The following is a 24,262-nucleotide window of genomic DNA, read 5'->3' as shown; positions in this document are numbered from 1 at the left end:
AATGGAGTTCTCCTCACATTCTTCCCTGCATTGTAGGCCCTGCTTTTACAATACCTCCCAGATTCAGATCTGCTGCAAAGACAGATTAGAGGAGCAAATTTAATGTCAAAATCCATCTGTGACAGGGATTGGAGAAGTGACTTCAGGCAGGGGATTGTTCTCAGTGCAGAACAGGCCCGTGGTTGGGAAGATGCTCAGATTACTGAAGTGTCAGAAATTGCTGGAGGTGATACTCAAATATTTTTGTGACTCACAGCTGAATAATTGATTTGGTCGCATTTGCAGGACTTTTCTTACTCTTGTGTGCAAAGAGCTCAATTGTTGGAAATGTTTGCAAAGCTCTTTGAGCTTCACTGGTGTCGTTTTTCACCTTAAGAAGCAAAGTTTTATTTCTGTTTGTTCATTCTGGCGTATTGACCAGTTTTCCAGTTTTGCGAGGTGAATGGCACCAGTGGAATGCCCCAGTAATGGGATTTTAGTGAGGTGGGCAGGGTGGGCACTGGTGGTCAGGGGAGGCGCTGGGGGAATTTACAATGTGCTGTTGGGTGCATTTCTGTTTTATTATTTTTTGACCAGCCCATATCTTGGCCTTTTAGCCCACAAACCTCTTGGGATAAGGCTTGTCCTGAGTGCTGCTCTCTCCTCCTTTGGCTGGATTAAGCTGCTGTGGGTTTGAGGTCCGGCTGGGACAGGGAGCAGAGATGTTTTACAAAGTGAAAAGTGCTTTTTGCTCTTACAGTCCTGGATGGATCAGGCAGCTCTGAGTACCAAAGAGCCACGTAAACCTCAGTTTTGACAGTTTGGCTGAGGGAGTGAGATGTTCTTGTGTTAATTAAAGCTCTTTTTGGCTGGTCAGAGGCCCCAGGCACTCAGCGAGCTTGACAGTCCAGGAAATCTTCCTGCCCTGGAGTGTGCAAGTTGAAACAGGCAATACAGGTTGTCAGTGTGTGGATTTTCTCCCTTCACAGCCAAATTTTGAAGTGTTTTGTTCACAAACCAGAGTGCAGTACATTTCTCAGGAATCACATTTGCTCAGGGCTCAGTTGTAGGCAAGGTCTGGGTGTGGAGGACTGCATTTGGTTTCCAGACCCCCAGCCTTATCTGCATGGTGTGAAATGAGCCCTTTATCTATCCCTGTCCTGGCTTCTCACAGGCACAGTGAAAGGCATAAATACTTCACTGCTCTGTTTAGATAAAAAATTTTCCAGGAACAAAGTCAATGTGACAATAAAACATTCAAACAATACTGGTGCAGTGCCAGGAACCAAAGGTCTGGGTACAACTGGCAGCATGGTACCACTTGAAGGGATGTTTTGTGTGCACCTCTGTATTAAAATGTACTTTTCTACTGAGGTCTGGACTTTAAAACAGAATAGATGCCTCCCATTTATGAGCTCTGTGTAATATGAAAAATTAATAACAGGGGAAAAGCATGAGAGTTTTTCTCTAAGTGTTACAAGAATTGTGCTTTGGTATTTATACCACAAGAGGCAGAAGTGGTTTTAACAGTGAGCTGAAGGTTTCTTTTTAAATAATGTTTTTTTCTTTTCTTGCAGGGAATGTGACCAGGAATTGTACAAGCCAGGGCTGGTCAGATGTGTATCCTGCACCCTACGCTGTAGCTTGTGGATATGATTCCAACAGCACTCCAGGGGAAGAGGTTTGTAAACCTGGGTGGGTGGGCATCAAGATTTAACAGAGATCAATACCAGAATTGTAGGATCTTCCCATGCCAAACTTTTCCCATTCCCCTCTGATTCCTCAAGAGGAAAGGATCCTCTTGAGGATCCTTGGAAGCAGAGTTCAAATGTTTGGTCAAGGAAATTATCTTCCCTTTGATGTCATAGACTCATAGAATTATGGAATGGTTTGGTGGTTCCAGGTGTGGGTTTCTCTGGGTCTGGACTGAAGGCACTTGAGATGTTATTTCATGTTCACACTCAGGTGTTTATTGTTTCTCATCAGTAAAACAGTCTCACTGCTGGGAGTTCAGCAGCTTTTCATCAGAAGGCACAAAATGGCCAACAATCTCTTGTTCCAAGGGCTTTTCAGACTAAACTATCCAATTCAGAACTGACACCTGGATTATTTTCCCTTTTAACCCAATAACTGATCCCACAGAGCTGCCATGGGGACTTTTCTGCCCAATTACAAAATGCCACCCAAACCTATGGAGAAGGAGGAAGAAGCAGCATGAAGAAGAAACCCAGGATGACACCCTGTGCCCTCCATCTTGCTTCCATCCACAACACACTAAAAACCCCAAAACCTCAATTTCTCACCCAGTGACACACCCACACTGCTCTCTAGAATCTATTGCACACTTTGGTGGATTCCAGTCTATTTTCGAGTTTAGGAAACCTTCTCCATGGATGAGGGTCAGAGTCAGTGCTGCCCTGGGGGTCAGGGCACCCCAGAGCAGACACAGAAATATTCCCAGTGCCCTGGGTTTGCACATCTTGGGATGGAGAGGAACTTCAGGATCATCCCATCCACCCACTGCCACAGGCAGGGACACCTTCCACTAGACCAGGCCGTTCAAACCTGGCCTTGAACACTTCCAGGGATGGAGCATCCAAAATTTCCAGGATGTCAGGACCTGAGAAGATCAGATCATTGTCCATATGATGCCCACACATAACTTTAGGTGTTTATTTTCTACAGTATACTTTGAAACAAGCCCTCCACGTTTATATTTATGCTTAAGTAGATATGGTGGTTCCAATCTTTCTATGGCAACATAATCATCAAAAACTCTAAAAGGATAAAAATTATCTTTTGCTGCTCTGCACATCCTAAACAGCTAAATATCCACATCACTGTAGAGAACACATATTTTCATGAAATTTTACTAAATTTTGATAGAAAATCCAGAAGTTCTCTGGGATATTTGTGTATAAATTAGCAATCACTGACCTGGGTATAATTAGCTTTGCAGAGTATTGTCATTCCACAGGAAGGAGTTTGTTACTGGTTTGCTGCATGCTGAGACATGAAGGGTAAAGTCTAAAGAGGATAACAAATGGTAGAAGCAAGATTCACCTCACCTAACTCAAAGTTCAGCATCTAATCTAAACTAATCACCTGAAGCAGTCCCACAGTCAACAAGAAAAAGCTTATGCATGGAAAGTTATACTTCACTGCAATCACATGTTGCAGTATTTATGTTTTTATATAATAGCTTAATGTGTTTATATTAAACCTCTGCTCATGCTTTTTTTTTTTTTTTTTTTTTGTTGCTGTTTAAAACATACCTCAGTGTTAGTGAATGTTGGACATAGGAATCTCAATAATTAATTAATATGTGTTTCCAGTATTTAAAGGGGGCTTACAAAAAAGGCTGGAGAGGGATTTTTCACAAGAGCATGGAGTGATGGGACAAGGAGGGATGGTGTTAAGCTGAAGGAGGGCAGGTTTAGATGAGAAATTGGGGAGAAGTTCCTCACTGAGAGGATGGTGAGGCCCCCACACGGGTTGCCCAGAGAAGCTGTGACTGTCCCACCCTGGGAAGTGCCCAAGGCCAGGTTGGAGAGGGCTTGGAGCAGCCTGGGGTAGTGGAAGGTGTCCCTGCCCATGGCAGGGGTGGAGTGACATGATTTTTAAGGTCCCTTCCAACCCAACCCATTCTGGGAGTCTGTGACTCAATGTGGTGAGAGGTCTCTGTGCACGGTCACACATTGCCAAGGCACTCCAGGAGTTAACAGGGAATCTGAGCCAGCTCTGAGTGGGAAAAAAAAACAGAAAAGACCAAAGGCAGAGGTGCACAAAGAACTTGAGGGCTGTGCTGAAGAGAGCCTTAGTCTGCCTCAGGGTCCGCCAGCGCTTCACATCCTCAAGTGTCCTTCCCTCAGGCTGAGCTGTGTGCCTGCAGAAACCACAGCTCCAGCTCTGCTGTGCAAGGGCCCCCACCCAGAGCTCTGGTTGGTGTCCTGTGGGAACCCAGGAAACTCCTCTGGCTGCCCTGGAGGACTCGAGCCCCTGCCCGGGGGGCTCAGAGACCTCAGCACAGAGCCCAACACCCTGTGCCTTTGACTGAGCCCTTGGAAAAAACAATTGCCAACCTTATATGAAGGATTACAAGCCACGACAGTTTAAGTAGAATGATAGTGAATTTATTACGAGAAAAACTAGATTTTGTGGGTTTTTAGAATGGGGGTTCAGGGGGCAAGATGGAGGGATCTGGGTGTGTCCAGCCTTTCTTCTCCTTCTTCTTGTCCTCCATCTTCTGCTGTGATGTTGGCACTTTTAAATTGGTTTGTGTGACCATGTTCACAGGGGTCTCAGGTTGAGGGAAGACAAGGATCTGACTCCATGTTTCAGAAGGCTTGGTTTATTATTTTGTGATATACATTACATTAAAACTATACTAAAAGAATAGAAGAAAGGATTTCATCAGAAGGCTGGCTAAGAATAGAAAAAGAAAGAATGATAACAAATGTTTGTTGCTCAGCTCTCTGTCCGAGCCAGCTGACTGTGATTGGCCATTAACTAGAAACAACCACATGAGACCAATCCCAGGTGCACCTGTTGCATTCCACAGCAGCAGATAATCAATGTTTACATTTTGTTCCTGAGGCCTCTCAGCTTCTCAAGAGGAAAAATCCTGAGGAAAGGATTTTCATAAAAGATGTCTGCAACAGTTTAGAGTAGAAGCTCACTGTCTAACATAGGTGGTAGGTATTGGGAAGTAATTGTAAATATTGTACGCATAGTTTTTAGTATAAAAAGATAACAACACCTCTGGGGTGGCTGGTGTGCCTCTGACTGACCTGCTGAGCGGACCTTGGCTGGACAGGAGAAAGAATTTTATAGATAAGACACAAGAAACAACCTTGAGACTGAGAAATTAAGAGCTCTGACTCTTTCTTTGACTGCTGGGCAGGAAAAGAGACTTTCTGACACATCTCAGGGTCACTGTGACCAGCAATAGACCCTGAGAGTGTTCCTGCTGCACAGGGGATTTGGGAATTCCTGGGACATGCTCCTGCCACCCAACAGCCTGCAGCGTTGCCAGAGTTCTGTGTTACCAGGAGAACTTCTATTGTGTTCTTTTAATTCTTTCTTAATTATTTTCCTTTGATTTCCACAGTGTTTTTCTTGCTTTTTTTCTTCCAATTTGTGTGAAAGGTGGCTGAAGAGGGGGTGAACATGCAGTAGCAGCCTGTGAAGAAGAATAGATTTTTGTTTTCTTGTTGTTGAATTGGCAGTGAGTTTGGGGAGCAAGAAGTAAAGGGAGGAGAAAAAAAAACAGCAGGCTGTACAGGACATGAGGTCTAGGAAAGACTGATAAGCTTCCAGGAGTTAAGAACTTCATGAACTTTTGGTCTCAGGTCAGAAACAGCAACAAAAAAAAATGAAAAATAAATAAGGGCAGTGTGTGAGGCCTTAGCTGTGAATTCTGGCAGTGCCTACAGCAGCAGATGATGGAGGCCCCAAAGTGCTGCTCTTGGGGTCCATGCAGGGATGATGAGCCCCTCTCCAAGCTGACCTTTAGAAATGGTGCATTAGCAAATGGGGAGTGGGGTTGTTATCCTGCTCCTCTGTCAGAGGTGATGCTCTTCTCCCTGCTGTGCTTCCATCTGCTCAGAGGGGCCACCCCAGGGTTTTTGTGGTTTTATTTTGGTTTTTTGCTTTGGTCAGGGTCGGGATTAAATATGTAGGGATGGTATTTTGGATTCAGATGTTTATTAATTCTTATTTTTAATCTAGTCTTACAAGTTGTGAGTTTTACAGTATTTCACTAATAAGCTACGAAATGGCTTCACATTTATCTCTATAAGGTCTTTTAAGGAAAAACTATCTAATTAAGAAATTAATTTATCTTTATTTTTAACTTAATAACTACTTGTGTTCTGCAATGTGGACTTTTCTATCTAATTATAAAATACTATTTAAACTCATGAAGAAGAAGGTGAAGATGAAGGGTTAGCTACTGCTTTAAAACTTCTATCTTGCCTTATATATATTACTGTATTCTAAAACTTTAAACTCTTAAGTGTTCCACTGTGTGATGTCACACACTTTTATTTAAGCTACACACTCCCAATCCTTGTGTTATTAATCAATTTTGGAAGCTTTTTCTATAGCTTCAGATCAATGCATTGTTCTCTTGAGGATCTGCGCCTTTCAACACAGAAAGTCTAAAATTCTCAGTATCCAGGGTTCCAACAGCAGATCTCTGATGGTTCAGGTTTGTCCTGAAAATGGTGAAATAGAGAAACCTCCAGAGGTCAATTTAGCCCACATTTCTCTCCAAAGAAATTCCTTTTCATTTACTCTCCAGAGAACCCCGATGACTTTGGGCTGAATGGCATGAACCCCAAAACACTTGACTCCTGAAAGACTTCATATCAGTATTTCTCTCTTTTTCCTCCCAAAATTGTAAATGTTTCCCATTTTTAACCAAGGGACAAATGTTGAGGTTACTGAATAGAAACCAAGGAAAATAAATCTCAGTTAATCTCAATTTAGCACCTACCCTGAATAACTGTTATTATCACACTCCAGTTAAATTAAGCAGAAGCTTTTAGAAGTCAGAGAGACAATGATGAATTTTCCTGATTTCATTCTGTAAAACAGTCAGGCATCCTGGCAGGCATTGCCTCCGCTTATCTACATCACTTTCTTTCCTAATAAGAATATTTTATAATCTGGACCCTGAGTGAAATTTCAATTCCATTTATGATCTTGGGTCAAATTCTCTGCTTTGATATCTCTGAAATAGGAACCAACTGTCACTAGCAAGTGCAGTGAAGAGTGAGAAGCCATTATGTGCTGTTTCCAGAGCAGAGATGACCCCACATCCTGCATTAAAGCTGCATGCAGAACCATCCTTCTCTGCACAACAGGGATTAATCACTATAAAATATGAAGGGGAAAGCAGGGATTTGCTTGTTGAATAACAACAGGAACCTTCTATGCATAACTTGCTCCTGGGAATAACTCTAAGAAGCAGAAGGGCTACTTTGCTCTCCTAAATGAAGCGTGGGACAGCCTCTTCCTCCTGCACCTCCTGGTGCCATCAAAAATAGCGATAATAGAGAAAGATTAAACGTGAGGGAGGTTAGCTGCTTTAATTAGAAAAGTCAGAGCTGCCTTTGAGACTCCAGGAAGGCTGGAAAGAAGATTTTGTCTTGGAGGTTGTGGTGGAAGAGAGGCTGAACACGCGCTGACCATGTGCACCTGTAGCTCAGCAATCCAATTGTGTCCTGGGCTGATCCCACAGGGACAGGGGGCATTCTGCCCCTCTGCCCCCCTCAGGTGAGGCCCCACCTGCAGAGCTTTATCTGGGCGAGACCAGGCAGATGAATTGTCCTGAAAGCCTTGAATTATCTATTCAGAGTGACCCAAAGCTCTCAGTGATGTGCCTGGAAGGACGTGATGCTTCAACCACCTCTGAGATCTGTGGTCAAAGATGTGACCAGTGTTATCTCTGAAAAATAGCTTGTTTTAACACCTCTCCAAGCTGGCTTGTGCAAATGCTAAAGGATTGACACTCATCCCAGCCTCCCTGCTTCTGTAAAGCACCAAATACTTGTTCAAGCCTGGGAAAATAGCACATAAAAATGTCAACCCTCGATGTTATGGAAGAGTACTTCTCCAAACAAGGTTGGGTTTAGATTTTCTGCCTAACCTGCTCTTTATGGTTTTGGTTGTTTATAGAAGATGGTGACAAGAAGAGCAGAGGAGGGTCAGTCAAGAGCTGGAAAATATAAAATTTTCCATAGAGTCAGATTCTCATTAAAACTTGGATTTTTTTTTTTAAAATTTATAAATGTCTAAATAATTTTACCTCTTGAATTTTTCTTCTTTTTTTTTCAAGCTGAAAATCAAATTCTATTGGTTTAGAGTGTTGCTAGACAGCTTTGGAGAGCTTATTTGCCCGTTTTATTTAGACTGGGATTCCCTGTTGGATCCAAGCCCTTTGCTGTGCCATGCTCAGAGATTCCCTCTGTGTGCTATCAAAGAGAAAAACCATGAACCAATTTCCCACTTAGCACATATTTCTGAGTTAACAGTGAGAACGTTTTACTTGCCTAAACAACGGTGTAAGTCCCTCAAAAGCAAAAACGCAAACCAATTTCCCAGACAGTTCTGTCCTCAGACCTGCTTAATAAAATTAATTTCACTGCTCTCACCACATCAGACCCAGTGTCGTGCACTGTTTAGCTGAACATTGGTCACTCCTGCTCCACGAGGTTTTAGGCTGGAGCTGTCTCTGCAGGTGTCAAATCAGCCTCCTTCCAGCAGGAACCTTTCCCTTGTGTAATTTTAACCTGGGTTTGGAGTGGTCCAAGCCCTGCTGCACCCAGATGAGTTCTCCGCACTCACACCGGCGGTGTTTGAGTCACATTCATTACTGCATGGGATTTTAAAGGGTGAAGGAGTCAGAGGTGTTCTGTGAGAAAGGAGAATGATGACTTCCTTGTCCCAGCAGTCAGTGATGCTGTGTTTAGGATTTCTTTGGACCTCTTTGAAAGCTCTGTTTTCTTTCTTTCACACCAGCAAACAGCGTTCTACGGAACGGTCAAGACCGGCTACACCATCGGGCACACCCTGTCCCTCATTGCCCTCACAGCTGCCATGATCATCCTGTGTCTCTTCAGGTAAGGCCACCAGCAGAAAAAAAAATCAGGGAAGGGGCTCAGAGGCTGGTGATTTACAGGCTGTGTGGACACAGGACACAAAATAAGGCTGTGTTGCTATAGGACATGAAATAAAATGACACGCATGATGGAATCACCAAGGTAAAAAAGAAAGGGAAGTTTAATTTCTGACTCCAACATTTATAGACTTTCAAAAGTGACAGTGGATTAGAGGGTGAAAGTGCCACCTCTCCAGTGACACTGGACAAACCAGCAGTCCATCAAATTTGTCCTCCTCCAGAAAAGAATGTAAAACAATAATAATTTATGGAAAAGTGCGTGAGAATCTTCATTACGAGAATGTAGCATCAGAAGGCATAGAAGAACTTGGAAGAACAAGACGACAGCTGTGCAGGTTTTGAGTGTTACAGGAAGATGCCCAAGATTTCTGTCAGTCTGTCTTGGATAAGGGAGGAAGGTTCCTCCATCATCAGTGTGGCTGTGTTTTGGTGTGTGATTTGTGACGTTTGTGTGGGAGTTGTAAACAAAATCCAATTATTTAAGGGGATTCATCTCACCAAAGGCAGATTGCTCTATGATGGATCTCTCTTAAAAGGAAACAGTCCATAGTGTCCTGTATATGGATACCAGGGAATTTCTACCTAAAGTAGGAATTCAAAATGGTATCCAAAATTGCATCCAAAAAATCCAGGATCACAAAACCCCAGAATGGTTTGGGTTGGAAGGGACCTTAATGATCATCTCACTCCATCCCCTGCCATGCACAGGGACACCTTCCACTGTCCCAGGTTGCTCCAAGCTCCATCCAACCTGGCCTTGGGCACTGCCAGGGATGGAACATCCACAGTTTCTCTGGGCACCCTGTTTCCTCCCAAAGTCTTCTCCAAAAACACTTCCTGCTGTCACTCTATGGCAAGACAGAGACACCCAGGGCCATTTAAACTTGCTGGTGTCCCTGAGATGGGCACAAGTGTGGCAGATAGGATGCAGGGCCTGCAGGAGACCAGGAGACCATGGATGGATGGGCAGATAGTCTGGAGCTCACCAAGTGGCGTTGGAATCCCACACTGTAACAAATGGATAAATTCTTGCTCTCTGTTTTTTGCAATAGATTCAGGCATCTAAATTTGGGTGCCTCCAATGAAGATGTCTGCATCTATGTCATCTCCTATTATAAATTAATTTATACAAAGGGAGATGAGCAAAAAGCTGGGATGGAAGAGCCCTTTGGATGAGGTTCCATCTCCTCATTTAAGACAGAGCACATTTTCTGGAGTGACTGACACCGAGGCTGGCCTCACCCTTCAGGAACGCAGCACTTCTCTTCCCAAGTGCTCTCTCCACTGCTCTTACAATGGAGGAGTCAATCAGACACATGCCAACAACCTCCACAAGGCACAAAGTGCCAGCCAGGCTGATGAAACCATTGAGGATCCTGTTTTTCCTTGGTGGGAACCAGCTTATCTTGACTTGCCTTGGCCTGCAGGCACAGAGGACTCAGTTCAGCCCCATTATTTTGCCATCATCAGAGATTATGATGGAAACAACCCCTGCCAGGGCCCACTGGCTCATTAAGAGGTGATAATTTCATTGTGCTGCTGAGTGAGGTCTGGTGTGGTTCTGGTGTCTTACAAAGCACCCTTTTCCAGACTATCAGGCCTTTCACTTTAGCTGGTGTAAATTCTCTTTTAAAAAAATTCCCACTTGATCGGAATTCATCTTCAAAATATTAGCAGGCAAGGGATAGAAAAACTCTGGTGTAGTTCTCAGTATCGTTAACAACCAGTAATTTTAAAGTGAAAATATAGTTCATATTAGTCTCGAAAGTCTGTAATATGTGTTAATTCTGGGAACAGATGCTAAGAATTTATTTGCCTGCTTGAAAAGACATTTCACTTTGAAAAGAATTATTGCAGCAGAAACATTTTGTAGAAAAAAGCCCTTTATCATGAGCACAGTCTGCACAATCAAAAACATTTCTTTTCCAGTGGAGAGCAGGGGGATGGACCTGTTTTCTGTCATCCTGTAGTTTTTCCTGTTTTTCTGAGGATTGAAAAAGCAGCAGTTCTGCTGCAGATACATGGATTGTCACATTCTGTGGAATTAAAGAGGCTTAAGTGGATTTGTGGTGATGTTCATCAGACCGGAGCCTGTCTCAGGGTTTCGAATGTTTAATTGGGACTCTATGTCATAGTAGAAGAAATGTGTAAATATAAAAAGAATGCTTTTGAGAAGATTTGCTATTCAGAAATGCTTCATTTCTTCCCAACAGAAAACTACACTGTACTCGAAATTACATTCACATGCACCTCTTCATGTCCTTCATCATGAGAGCCATCGCAGTCTTCATCAAGGATGTCATCCTGTTTGAAAGTGGGGAGTCTGAGCACTGCTTTGTGAGTTCAGTAAGTAGCCTCAAAATTTCCACCTCATTTTGTTGCCCCTCTTAAGCAATGCACCAAAAATTACCTTGCAAATGCATGTGAGGTGGGGTACTTTGGGAAGATTTCATATCCTCTTCTCATTTGAAAGGAAAAAGAAATCCATGATTGCTGCCATTTGACTTATATGGAGAAGGAATAAATTGATTATCAGAGTCCAGAATGTTTGCATTTATATTTTATATCTAATCCTTTCTGAAGTTAGACTTGATGGTCCTAGAGGTGTTTTTGAATCTTAAAGATTTTATCAGGTCAAACCCACAATGAGGTTGTACAGGACTGCGGGGCTCCTGTCAGTCCTGTGTCCATCTCCCAGCCACATGCTCATTTCTTGGATATCCTGGTCAAAGGTGTTTAGGGACTCAATAAAACCTTTTTTCTTCCATGAGGATGGGAGTCAGATCCAAATTCCCATAACAAATTTTAGTTATCTATGGGATAAGTACTTGCACATGAGCTGTGTGTGTTATGTGCACCCACAGACAGTGGGCTCTAATTAATCTGTTCCCTGGAGTCTGGAATGCTGTTCAATCCTTTGGGAGAAGGATCCTGCATGTGGATAGTTCCCTGGGCTCAGGTGACCAGATCCCTGCAGGATTTCAGGCAGGAAATCTCTGTGCAGACACCATCATCATCATCATCCATTTTTCATCTGAATGAGTATCCCACGCTCGCTGTCTGCAACTGTGAGATTTCCCTCCTGGGGTGATAAATGAGGGGAATAAAGGAGTTGGGTTATTTGTTTGCCTTTCAAACTCAGTGTTATCAGCTGGAGCAAACATTAGGGAGGGAGAAGGGCTGTTTATCTAAAGGCCACGCTGACATCAGGGGACACCAGTCATGAATAAATTTTGGCAGGAAATGGAAATCACCAAAATGAAGAGATGTGATCAGAAGTTATCCAGGGGAAAAAAAAAAAAAAGGAAAACCAGGAACCCTCCATAGTAAATTCAGAGCATTAGATGAGCTGCTTGCTGATACTGATACCTCTGGACCTGTTTTTTATGTCATGTACCACCAGATAAAAAGATTCTCTTTTCTTTTCCATCTGCCCATTTTTTTCCTTGCTCGCTGGCTTTCCTGTGTCCTTACCCTGAGTCCTGTCCCTGCTGTTAGAACGACCTTGAAACCCAGAGCAGCCTCCTCTCAGCTTTTCCCAAGAACTGTGTGCAGCATGATTCCTTTCCCTGTGTGCTCCCTCCTCTCTGTGATCCTCCCTGGATTCTTGGAATGGGATTTTATTCTGAAGGTCCATGAATGGGTAGAAAGACATGGAAACTGGAATAAATTGCCACAGATTAATTGTCAATGCCAGTTGGCAGAAGAGTCATACCAGGACAGGCCATGGGGTGTGAACCAGCCTCTCATCCCTGTGGAAGTTTGCCCTGGATTCTGCTGGATCCAGTGTTGGCTTCTCATCCATGCAGAAACATTTCTGGGTGTAAATACAGAATTTTCCTGCAGAATCCAGAATACCTGCACTTTCAGGGTGCCCCATGGCTACAACATTTTTGTGTTTCTCCCCATCAGAAAATTTTTGAGTTCATTGCCAGCTCAGGTGAATGGCTGGATGATAAATACCAGTTATAAAATTATGTGGGACAAACCTGTCTCCACCACATTAGCCTGAGCATACCCCTTGCAGTCTTGAACCAGCATTTTGGACAACATTTTTAGGTCACAGTCTAAAAACACTGACACAAAATGCCTCTCCTAACATTAATCTGTTAGGAAAAATTGTTGTAAAATCCACTGTGTTCCTGTGGGGTTGGTTGGGTTGGGTTAGGTTGGCTTGAGCTAAGTTTGTGCTTTAAACTGGCAGGATAAAGCTTGAATTGGGAGACCTGGTGCTAATTCATATAGTCAGGATTTTATACACAATTCACTGAAGGCTGTGTGTGTCATGTTTATACACAGTTCACTGAAGGCTGTGTGTGTCATGTTTATACACAATTCACTGAGGGCTGTGTGTGTCATGGATGTGGCCTTGAGCTCCTTCAGTCTGGGGAGAGATTTGAACAAACAATTTGCTGAATGCTCTCACTGCTGCTCTGGTTTAGAACAGGGCAAACCCAAAGCAATAAAAGTGTTTCATTAGAAGAGAAACACCACACTCGGTTCCTTTAGGGAATGAAAGGGTAAGGACAGAACAGATTTAGGGCTATAAAATCCAAATGAATATAAACCTCTCCCAGCATTTCTGATGTAGGCACCAAAGTCCTCAATTTGATATTACCTGCTGCAGTAAAAGACTTCAAATTATGTTTTGTGCTCCAGCCACACAAAAATACATTAAATTCTCCACCAACAAGTGTGTCAATACTTTAATCAAGTAGAAACTCCAACACAGAAAGATGTATATGTAATAAAAACCCCTTTTCTTAATAGGCTTTACTGTATTTTTATTTCATTTTACCTAGTTTGGGACACTTCAGGTGTGGTTTTAACTCTCCACCACTATAAACTCAAAAAGAACTGGATTGCTACTGAGTTCAACATGAACAAACACCCCAAAAAATTAATTTATTGAGCATTTCTATGGGCCGCAGTGCCTGAGAATGTGGCTGTAAGCATTTCAGGGCCAGTGCAGCCAAAATATAAAATATATGTGATGAGCATCACTGAGTGATGGTGTGAGCCAGCACTGGGCGATGTTTGCAGAGTGATGTGTGGTCCTTGGTCCTACTTTATGGATAAACTCTCTCCTGGGGGAAAGAAAAGTCTTGCTGCTTGGGTGAAAAAATCAACCTGTTTTCATTAGTCAGAAACCCTGAGCTGACAAACAGGGATTGTTTTTATGACTAAATGGAGAAGGTTTAAATGATCTTTAAACCCAGAACCTGCACAAGGCCCCTTGTCCCACACCAAGGGAACTCAGCACTGGTGCCTTTGGAAATGTCCCTCACTCCTTCTCCTCCTCCCAGGTGTCCCAATCTGTTAGATTTGTGTCTAGGCACAGTGAATGAAGGAATGAAAATACACCCTCAAAGCCTGAAGAAAAGCCTTTGCATCTTTGCAAGACACAAACCTACAGAATAAAAACAGAGAATTAGCCCATTTCCTCGTATTCCAAGAGCCAGCTCTAATAATAATAATACAAAAGATTCTTCAAGAGACATCCAAAATTTTACCAATTAAGCAAAAATTAGAAAAAAAAAACCACGAAAGGAAGGAGATTTTGACATGACATCAACACAAATAATAGCCATACCAATAAAATATGGTAAACAAAATACAAATCCCAAATATGTACCACTGACATATGACATAGTTAAAGACTTGAGAAAAACAATTAGAGGAGCTTAAGCTCTCCCTACTATTGAAATACACTTTGTATGATTATTATATTAATAATGTAATAGATAATGTATTAATATATAATGTATTAATATATAATGTATTAATATATAATATATAATATATAATATATAATATATAATATATAATATATAATATATCATATATCATATATCATATATAGTATATAATATATTATATATCAATGTATTGTATTACATTACATTATATTATATTATATTATATTATATTATATTATATTATATTATATTAATGGTATAATATTTTATATATTTTACATATTATATATTTATATATATAAACATATTTTTATATATTTACATATGGATATAATTATATATATAATTTTTATGTATTTATATAGATATATTTATATATGTTTATATACATAAATTTATAAATATTTTATATGTTTGTATTGTATATATTATATTTTTAAATATAATATTATGATTATCTAGTACCTTATGACTGCAAATATATTTCCACCACAATCTTAACAGATTCACAACACATACTATAAGAAGTCAAATAGAGAAGAACTCTCACCAAATTAACAGAGACTTATGCTAAAGCTCATGGTTCATGAATCCTTAGACTGACCTCTTCCAAAAGTGGATTTTTGTGGGATTTTCCACAGAAAGAATGTGGAAAATGTAAGAAACAAAACCCTGCAGGGAATTTTCTAGAGGGATGTGGGGGCCATCCACAGACACAACGTTCTGCTCAAGGTACCATGAGGAGACCAAACTCACTTGCTCCTTCTCTCTCATAAAGTACTTATGGAGCTTTTTAATTGTAGTTATGTGTAACTGAATCATCCTGCTGGCTTAAATGGATTAAAAGCAGGCATCTGCTGGAGTGTGTTTGTCAGCTGGGGCTTTCAGCACTTGGATGTGGAGATGATGAGGCTCAGAAGGCTCTGTAGAAACACCCACCCTGAGTTCTTCAAAAATTCTTCAATTCAATTCCTCAATATTGGTTTTGACTCACTCAGGTCATGTTCTGTCTTACTAATTGGTCGTTTCTGATGGAAAACTTGCTGCACGTGGCTTTTTTACACCTGCAAATTGTTCATTGTGTGGGAAAAATTGCACCATTTTTCAGTCTGGATTTGCCTTCATATTTTCCATTTTGGTTTGGTTGGGTTGGGTTTGGTTTGGTTGTGTTTTCCTGCCAGACTCAAGAGGCCTCCTTAGAAGTTTCAGTTTTTCTCCCTGATTTCCTTAGCTTTAGTGCCCTTCCCTCTTGGCATTCCCACAATTTATCTTCCCCTTTCCTTCCCTCCCTGGGGTACACCCTGTAGAAAACAACAGTCAAAACAACAAATGTGGCAGAAGGATTGAACTGAACACTTCAATCATTGTTTTATTTAATTTTTTTCTGGGTTTAGGGATAGGTTTTGATATAGTTTCATTACTGTCATATCTGGATGGCATCATAATGATGAACCACTTACATTTCCAGCCCTGCTGAAGACAAAGCCAACAGTTCGCTGTAAACAAAGATCAGATTCCATAGATTAAATTCAAGCTGACATTTTTTTCTGAGCTTTGTAAGTTTGCCCTTGCTGGAGATTCAGCCAAGGGAGATCACATCATTTATCTTGTCCCTTTTGTATTATTCCGGTAAAACAAAAAAATTTCCAGCACAAAAATTATTCTTTGCAAAGGAGAGTGGGAGTTCAGCAGTTGAGAATTTGCATGAATATCTCATATTTTCAGAGTGAAAAATTGGTGGTTTTTTACTGTAATTCCCTCAAGACAAACTGATAACAGCTACAGACCCCTAAATGAATTTTATTTATGGAAGTTGAAGACAGATACATTTTTATTTCCAGCAGTGAGGCCCACTCAGATCCATGTGGGAGCACCATGATATGCAGGCTGATGAAGAAACTGGAACTGTAGAAGGTTTTTTTATGCACTTGTGTTAAAGCAGAACAAATATTAGAGAGTCAGCTGTTTCCTTGTGTGATATCTGATGATCACTGCTACAATCTAAGGTTTACAGCAAAACAGAGAGGAAGGGAAAAAAAGAATAAAACAAAACAAAAAAACCCAAACAAGTCCTAGAGGAAAAAAAAAAAAAAAAAACCAGGAATGGAGTCAGAAGGGAATAACCCAGGAATGGAGGCAGAAGGAAATAAAACAGGAATTGTGGCTGAAGGAAATAAAACAGGAATGGAGGCAGAAGGAAAAACCCAGGAATGGAGGCAGAAGGAAAAAAAACAGGAATGAAGGCAGAAGGAAATAACACAGGAATGGAAGCAGAAGGAATTAACCTAGGAATGGAGGCAGAAGGAAAAAAACCCAGGAATGGAGGCAGAAGGAAAAAAACCCAGGAATGGAAGCAGAAGGTAAAAAACCCAGGAATGGAGGCAGAAGGAAATAACACAGGAATGGAAGCAGAAGGAATTAACCCAGGAATGAAGGTCAGACTGGCAGAGCTCTGGAGGAGGAATTTTCTTTACTTAAGTGATTCTGTAATCCTGGACACAGCAGTGCCACCATCATGGGCTGCCACCAACACACCAAAAAAGAGGTAAAATAGGAAAAATGTGAGGAAGGGCTTTATTAAAACCCTGATTGCCTTCTCTTTTTGGTTGGCTTGGTTTACTACTGCAGGTGTGCTCATGAGTGCCTTTATCCTGTGATTGACAAAACAGGCACAGTTCACCCATTTACCAAAATAATTCTATTTTTACACCTGAACTCAACTCTGAGTCATCTGACACCCAGGTTAGGCCAGCCAGAGCTAATCAGCATCTCAGAAATACTCACAAGACAGCTCCCAAAAATCAAACAGGAATTCCTGAGAGACAAAATAGGCTGAGTCCTTCAGGACTGACAGTTACATAACCCCTGTTAAAATCAGCAAAGAGAAATTCTTAAATAGCCTTGAGGATCACAGTTACGGGGCTAAAGTTGCTTCTTGTGTGAGGGAAAGCAGACAAAAGAGTTTCTTCCTGAATCCAGTGTTGGATTTGAGGAAGCCTGCGTGGGAAGTGGGCAAGGCATGAAGAGCAGCCATGTGCACCACATTTTTCATCAGTGTAAAGTGGTACAACTCCATTTATTTTAATACAAAATTTACAGGTGCAACTCCATTTATTTTAATACGAAACTCACTAGTGCAACTCAATTTGTTTTAATACAAAATTCACTGGTGCAACTCCATTTGTTTCAAGACAAAATTCACTGGTGCAACTCCATTTGTTTCAAGACAAAATTTACTGGTGCAACTCAATTTATTTTAATCACTGCAGGATCTGCCCCTGCCATGCTTTGCACCTGAATTAGAGGCTGTCTCGTGTAATTTCCTTGTAAATCCTCACCTCATCCCTGGAAGTGTCCAAAGCCAGGTTGGACAAGGCTTGGAGCACCCTGGGACAGTGAAAAGTGTCCCTGCCCATGGCAGGAGGTGGCACTGGTTGATATTTAAGGTTTCCAACCCAAAACATTCTGGGATTCTGTTTCTATAAATGCCTTGCCATTTTCAGCTGGCACCGAGGAGGTGAAAGTGCAGAGAAAAACCAGGTTTAAATTAACTTTAAATAAAGTCTTGTGACTTTGGATTTCATATGACTTTGTATTGCATATTACTTTGGATTGAGCTCTTTCTGCAGAAATAATTCTCTAATAAGGAATACAATGCTCCATGCAGATTCATCAATGGCCCAACTTTCTTGCAGGTAGAAGAGGCCAAGGAAAGAAATAGAAATAGAAATAGAAATAGAAATAGAAATAGAAATAGAAATAGAAATAGAAATAGAAATAGAAATAGAAATAGAAACTGATCCAAAAGCTCCTTCCTGATGTCTCCATTGCTGCAGAGTTTTGATGGGAGCAGGAAAGCCTTACCTGGCTGAGGCAGGGGGGTGTGCCTGGGTCAGGCTGTACAGCCCAGCTCATCCATCTGGGAATGGCACCTCTGCTTTATGAAGTGGTAACAAATCCACGAGCCCAGACACAAATCCAGGTTATAATGGCTTCATAAATTGCCCTGTGACAGCTGACATGAGGCAAGAATTGCAGGGCGTGCTCTCGGGGCAATGATGGGTGTGTGAAAATGTAATGGGTTGTGACCTGAAGGAAAGCAGGTTAAGATAAATGGAATTAATTAGCCACTGGTAAGGCTTTAGAGTGCTCTTGCATTATGTTTCTAAGGCACGATGGGTGCAGAACAGGAAATTAACAGGAAAATGTGGGTTTGGGACCCCTTTTTCCTGTGCCTGAGGCAGGCACTGGCCATGAATCCAGTTAAATTGAGCTGCCTGTGCTGTTAATAATACATTTCTGCACTTAGAGTTGAAGCCTCTGAAAGGTTCATCATCAAGAACATAAGATTACTATTCCCATGAAGGTCTTTTATTTTTCATAAGTCCTGATAGATCATAAATTGCTTTCACAGAGACTTTGACAGTGGAGTCCATCGTGGGCCCCTTTGCTCCTATCAAGATGGCATTTTAAGAATTCCTTCAATCACATTTCTTCATTCACAGATATTGTTCCTAGCATCCTAAATTTCTGTCCTAGGAGAAGCTGCAGAACCACTCACTAGTGCAGCAATTTATTGTTGGAAATTCCCTGCTTGTCACAGCCTGTGATAGGGAGGGAAAGAGTCAAAGGCACCCAACTGATTTAGGAGGAATTTTCTCGTTTGAGTTTTTGAAGACAATTCACTTTGATTATCAAACATAAACTTGTGGGGCTTTTTTATAGCCCACCTGTTTGAACCTGGTCTACAACTGCAATTAAACTGAGGGAAGAAATTAAAGTGATGGCTTTTTGCCAGGAAGTCTGGCTTGTGTTTGTTTTTAATTTGCTTTTTTGCTGTTCTTACACAACAGGTCGGGTGTGCTAAGCCTAAGTTAGTATAAGTTAGTTTCTTTTTCTTTTTCTTCTTCTTTCTCTTCTTCTTTTTCTTTCTATTTTTCTTTCTTGTTTTCTCTTTCTCTTTTTCTTTCTCTTTGGTTTTCTTTCTCATTTTCTTTTTCTCTTTTTCTTTCTCTTTCTTTCTTTCTTTCTTTCTTTCTTTCTTTCTTTCTTTCTTTCTTTCTTTCTTTCTTTCTTTCTTTCTTTCTTTCTTTCTTTCTTTCTTTCTTTCTTTCTTTCTTTCTTTTTCTTTCTTTCTCTTTTTGTTTTTCTTTCTCTTTTATCTTTCTCTTTTTCTCTATTTTTATTTCTCTTTTTCTTTCTCTTTTTGTCTATTTTTATTTCTCTTTTTCTTTCTTCTTTTTCTTTCTCTTTCCCTCTCTCGAGGACACAGTTTAGGGGTGGCCTTGGCATGCTGGACTTACAATAGGACTCTATGATAATGAAAGTCTTTTCCAAACCAAATGATTCTCTGCTTCTGTGAACTAAAAGTTAAGTTAAAAACAGAGAAAAATCCCCTCTGAAAATTGAAAACTTGATTGGAAACTGAGTCCATCCTGACATCGCCATGCACAGAAATTAATGGGCCATGTTAAGCCATGGACAGAGCAGTTAGAGTATAAAATTATTGGGAATTTCACACTTATATTAATTCCAGTGCCATTATAGTGAGATGGGGAATTAACCATATGTGTAGCCTTACAAGCAGAGCAATTATTTGGTTACTGGATCATTATTACAGATTTCATTATGCTTTGGTTAAAGTTGATGTTTCAACAGAAGGGGTGAGGTGGTAACAGCTCAAAAGCGATGTATTCCTGAATTTAATTATGATTATGAGTGTCTGAAGTGGAACTATAGTTATGGACATGTAGGCTTGGGCCAGTCCCTGTGCTGGAAATTCTTAATTTCAGCATCTCCAAAGCAGGCAATACCTGCCCAGTGCTGTCCCATCTTCCAGGTCATGAGTGGGATCTATGAAAAGCTTTTAAATAAGGCCAAGGAATCCTCTTTGACCAGGCTGGGGAGAAGATCAGCTTTTGCTGTGAGTGCAAATGCAGCACCATCAGTCAGCAGCCCTTCCACAGGTTGTGTCTTCTGGGCAACATAAAACAAAAGTGCTGGGTAAATCTGTCACTGGGAAAATGAGTTTTTATCAGTCTTCTGTGGAAGACACCTGCAGGAACCTCAGTGTAAATCTCTTCCTGCTGCAGTGCTGGTGGTAGCCCAGGTTACAGCACCAAAGAACCTTAAAGGAGCATTTTGAGGTCTCAAGGTTTCATGACTGATGGATTGAGGCAAATCTGAGCCCACATTTTTGCTGGAGGCACCGTCCCAACTCCATAAATAATGCCAGGAGCTGCATCACTGACCAGGATTGCATGGGATGTCTTCAATATATCTTTAATCTGACTTAAAGAAGTCTTGGTGCCCTGCCTCAAGCCTTCCACACCTCAGGAAGCCACAGAGTTTATGGGTACGAGGGAGGAATGTGGGGTCTGCAAAGGGGTTGTGTCCACACACAGGACAGGCCATACAGGGACCTTTAAAAGGTCCCTCCCAACTCAAACTATTCCATGATTCTGTACAGGGGATGGGGATTCTTGTGACTGGGGCTGTGACACTCCAGTGCTCCCAGTCCGGCTGTGGCAGATTGTGGGGTATCAATCACTCAAGTGCTCCTTTGTACTTCTGTGGTCTAAATCGTTCCTGAACCCAAATCCTAAACCTGCAACAAGCCCTATCCCTGCTAATGAAGGCAAGAGAGGCTTGTGCTGGCATTTCTGTGGAGTTGATTGCCTTTTTTTATGGAGTTTTGTTGCATTCACAGGAGGTTGATCATGGATGTGTGTTGGGTGTGTGTGTGTACCTCAAAAACTCAGAACAATTCCTGTCCAACTAAGCTGTTCTTATTGAGCTTGATAAATTCCTCAGCTGGTCCAGACTGACTAATTTCAGGAGTTATGAATGAGTTACTGCCACTGAGGAGAATGATAAATGTATATTCAGTGCAGATTCAGCTCTGAGCTAATTACTGCCTCCAGCATCTGAACTGTATTTTTATAGGTGGGTCATAAAACTGATGTAGTGACCAGCTGACTCACCTAAAAAATGAAAAGAAAGATATTTTTCTCAGGGCTAACATTATCCAAAAGTAAAATATGGGCACAAGGAAAAAGCCTGGCAGGGTTGTCTCTCAGCCTTCTTGTCCCCACCCTTGTGTCCCTTCTCTTTGGTTCTTCCTCTTGAAAGCCCTTGAGCAGGTCTAAGACAGACCCCATCCTCAAGCAAATCATCTTTTTTTTTTTTTTTTTTTTTACAATAGAAATAATCTTTTCTTTTACAATATTAAAAATTAAATTTTCTTATTGGCTCTGAGGAATCTGCAGAGAAGCACAAAAGTGTTGGGCTCCAAGAGTTTGTCAGGAGGAGTCAAGAGCCCAGTGCCTGTTGGCTGGAGGCAGAGCCCTCCCTGAAGTTCAGCCACTGGAAACACACGTGGAAAGGGAAGGATTTTCATGGGAAAAGCAAATGACACATCCCTAATGCAGCTCTAAAGAGATGAACAAGAGAGGAGCCACAAAACCAAGGGAAAAACCATCTCACTGCCACATCTGCTGTGGACACGAGCAGAGCAAGGTCCCTGAGGAAAGGCAAGGAAATAATCTGTAAATGAGCCTGTGGGAGAAGAGAGAGTAGCAAAAGCAGTGATGTAATTCAGCTTTTTCTCTTGAAAATGTCTTCTCTAAAAATAGCCCATGTTAGTCTTTCAACAGTGACACATCGTGAGCTCTGCTCTTTATGGAAAAAAATAAATTCTAGAGATGTAATGGCTCATCTCTGCCCTGTGCCTGTCATCTAAAGGGTAAGATATCTTACATAAAGGAGGATTTTATTCCCCAGCATTAAACCAGCCTCTCTGAGGCTGAATTTAATCAATCAGGAAGGTGGAGACCCATTACCAAGTGCTGCATGGAATAAGGTCTCCAAAAGCCAGGAAGGGCTGTTTTCCAAATGTGCCACTGTCAAAAAGGATCAATGGGATCATCAACAATAAAACTGCAACTCTCATGGAAATCTGCTTTAAACTTACCCACTTTTGGCAGCACTAGCAAGCCCAGACAGTGGAAAAATGTCATTATTTAATTTTAAGGAGAGGACAGTGCATCCAGCTCTCTTCCAGTGCCACAGGGGATCCCTGGCTGCAAGGCATTACTGCCATGCACTCAAAATGCTGCACAAAAAGGTCTTTTCTCCAGGTAAAACCAAAAATTCCAAGAATGGTAGGAACTGCTCAAATAAGCAAATATCCCTCAGCCAGGAGTAAAGAATTGATCTGCTACCCAGGAAGAGAAGAAGAAGTTGCCAAAACCCAGCTGCTGCCCATGTGCATGGAAAAATAAAACAATAAAATAAATTAATTAATTTAAATTATAGAATTATTAAGGTTGGACAGACCTAGGGTATGATCAGATCCAACTGCTAACCATGATCCACCTCAGCTTTTGTGACAAGTCACCACCCCTTTAAGGGAGGAATTAGGGCCAGAGACTGCCACAAAATTGATGTTTGCCAGTGCTGGGAGAAGAGGGAATGGCTTTGGATCTGCAATTTCTGCTGCCACAGCTTGAGTTCAGCACAGCTTTCTGTCTGTGCAGCAATAGCTCTGCAAAGTCAGGCTGGAAATCCCTTCCTGAGGGATTTCCTTTCCCTTCCTGCTGGGCAGAAAGCACGTGCACTGCTTGTGAGCAGCCTTCCCTTGTGCTGTGCTCCTGCCTCTGCCATGAGCTCAGTGCAACCATCCAGAAGTGATCCCCTGGTGCACAGTCCCCAAAGGAAATCCTTGTTTTACATGCAGGTGGTTGAGATGCATCAGATCTGCCCCCTCAAACCTCGTGTCTTCCCGGGTTTTGTGTGCTTGAAATGGCTCCTGAGGTATTAAAAAGTCTTTTTTCCCAGCCCCACAACCAAGGTTCTTTGGCTTTGCTTTTCAAGGTTGTTTATTTTCTCTTATCTATGACATTCTTTCTCTGACCTGCTGAGATCTGTCCAGCAGGTCGGGTTGTGACACAGTGACCACCCTTGGGGTGGTGTTGGCTTTTTATACTAAAAACTACCTGTACTTTATTTACACTAATTTTCCAATACCTATCACCTATGTTAGACAGTCTGTCTCTACTCTAAACCAATCCAAAAGTGTCACCATCACAGCAGAAGATGGAGGCCAAGAAGGAGAAGAACAGGACATGCTCAGGTTCCTCCATCTTGCCTCTTGAATCCCCATTCTAAATCCCCAAAATTCTACTTTTTCACCCTGTGACAAATTCACTATCATTCTACTCAAACCCTTGTGGCTTGTAAATCCTCACACAAAGTTGGTAATTGTTTCCATGGGCTAAAATCAAAGGCACAGGTGTTTGTGACTCCGTGCCAAGGGCTCTGAGCCCCTTGCCAGTGTCTTGAGCCATCCAGGGCAGCCAGAGGAATGTCCTGGGTTCCAACAATGTCTCACCTGGGAGCTGCTGAATTAGGGCCAAACACCCACAAAAAGTGAAACCATGAAGGAATTCACTCACACACAGATCCCTGCTGGCTGCAGACACACCAAGCAAGCTTTGGGGAAAAGGAAGGAGGGGTGGCAGTGTCACACAGCCACGTGCACACAATATCAGGGAGAAACCAAGGGTGTGGGGATGTGTTGTATTTGCTGGGATCCACAACAAAGGGAGGAATGATGCATTTGACTCCATGTTCTCAGAAGGCTAATTTATTATTTTATAATACTATAATATATTAAAGAATGCTATACTAAACTATACTAAAGAATACAGAAAGGATGCTTACAAAAGGCTAAAAAGATAATAATTAAAACTCCTGAGTCTTTCCAGAGTCCCAACACAGCTTGGCCCTGATTGCCCAAAGAGTGAAAACAACTCACAGCAGAATCCAATGGAACAATCACCTGTGGGTGAACAATCTCCAAACACATTCCAAAGGAGCAAAACACAGGAGAAGCAAA

General features: G+C 41.7%; 1 protein-coding gene across 1 annotated transcript in view; it reads left to right on the top strand.

The window, feature by feature from the left end:
• Positions 1 to 24,262, top strand: part of VIPR1 (vasoactive intestinal peptide receptor 1) — a 75,636-nt gene that overhangs the window by 26,486 nt on the left and 24,888 nt on the right. The window contains exons 3-5 of the mRNA XM_059483469.1: positions 1,557 to 1,660; positions 8,506 to 8,606; positions 10,879 to 11,011. Coding sequence (XP_059339452.1) covers positions 1,557 to 1,660; positions 8,506 to 8,606; positions 10,879 to 11,011 — 338 coding nt within the window. The remainder of the gene's footprint in view (positions 1 to 1,556; positions 1,661 to 8,505; positions 8,607 to 10,878; positions 11,012 to 24,262) is intronic.

Source organism: Ammospiza nelsoni, chromosome 1 (assembly GCF_027579445.1).
Source record: "Ammospiza nelsoni isolate bAmmNel1 chromosome 1, bAmmNel1.pri, whole genome shotgun sequence".
In the NCBI taxonomy this organism is placed as follows: Eukaryota; Metazoa; Chordata; class Aves; order Passeriformes; family Passerellidae; genus Ammospiza; species Ammospiza nelsoni.
The sequence above is the reverse complement of the archived record's forward strand: the minus strand, read 5'-3'. Positions and strand labels throughout refer to the sequence as shown.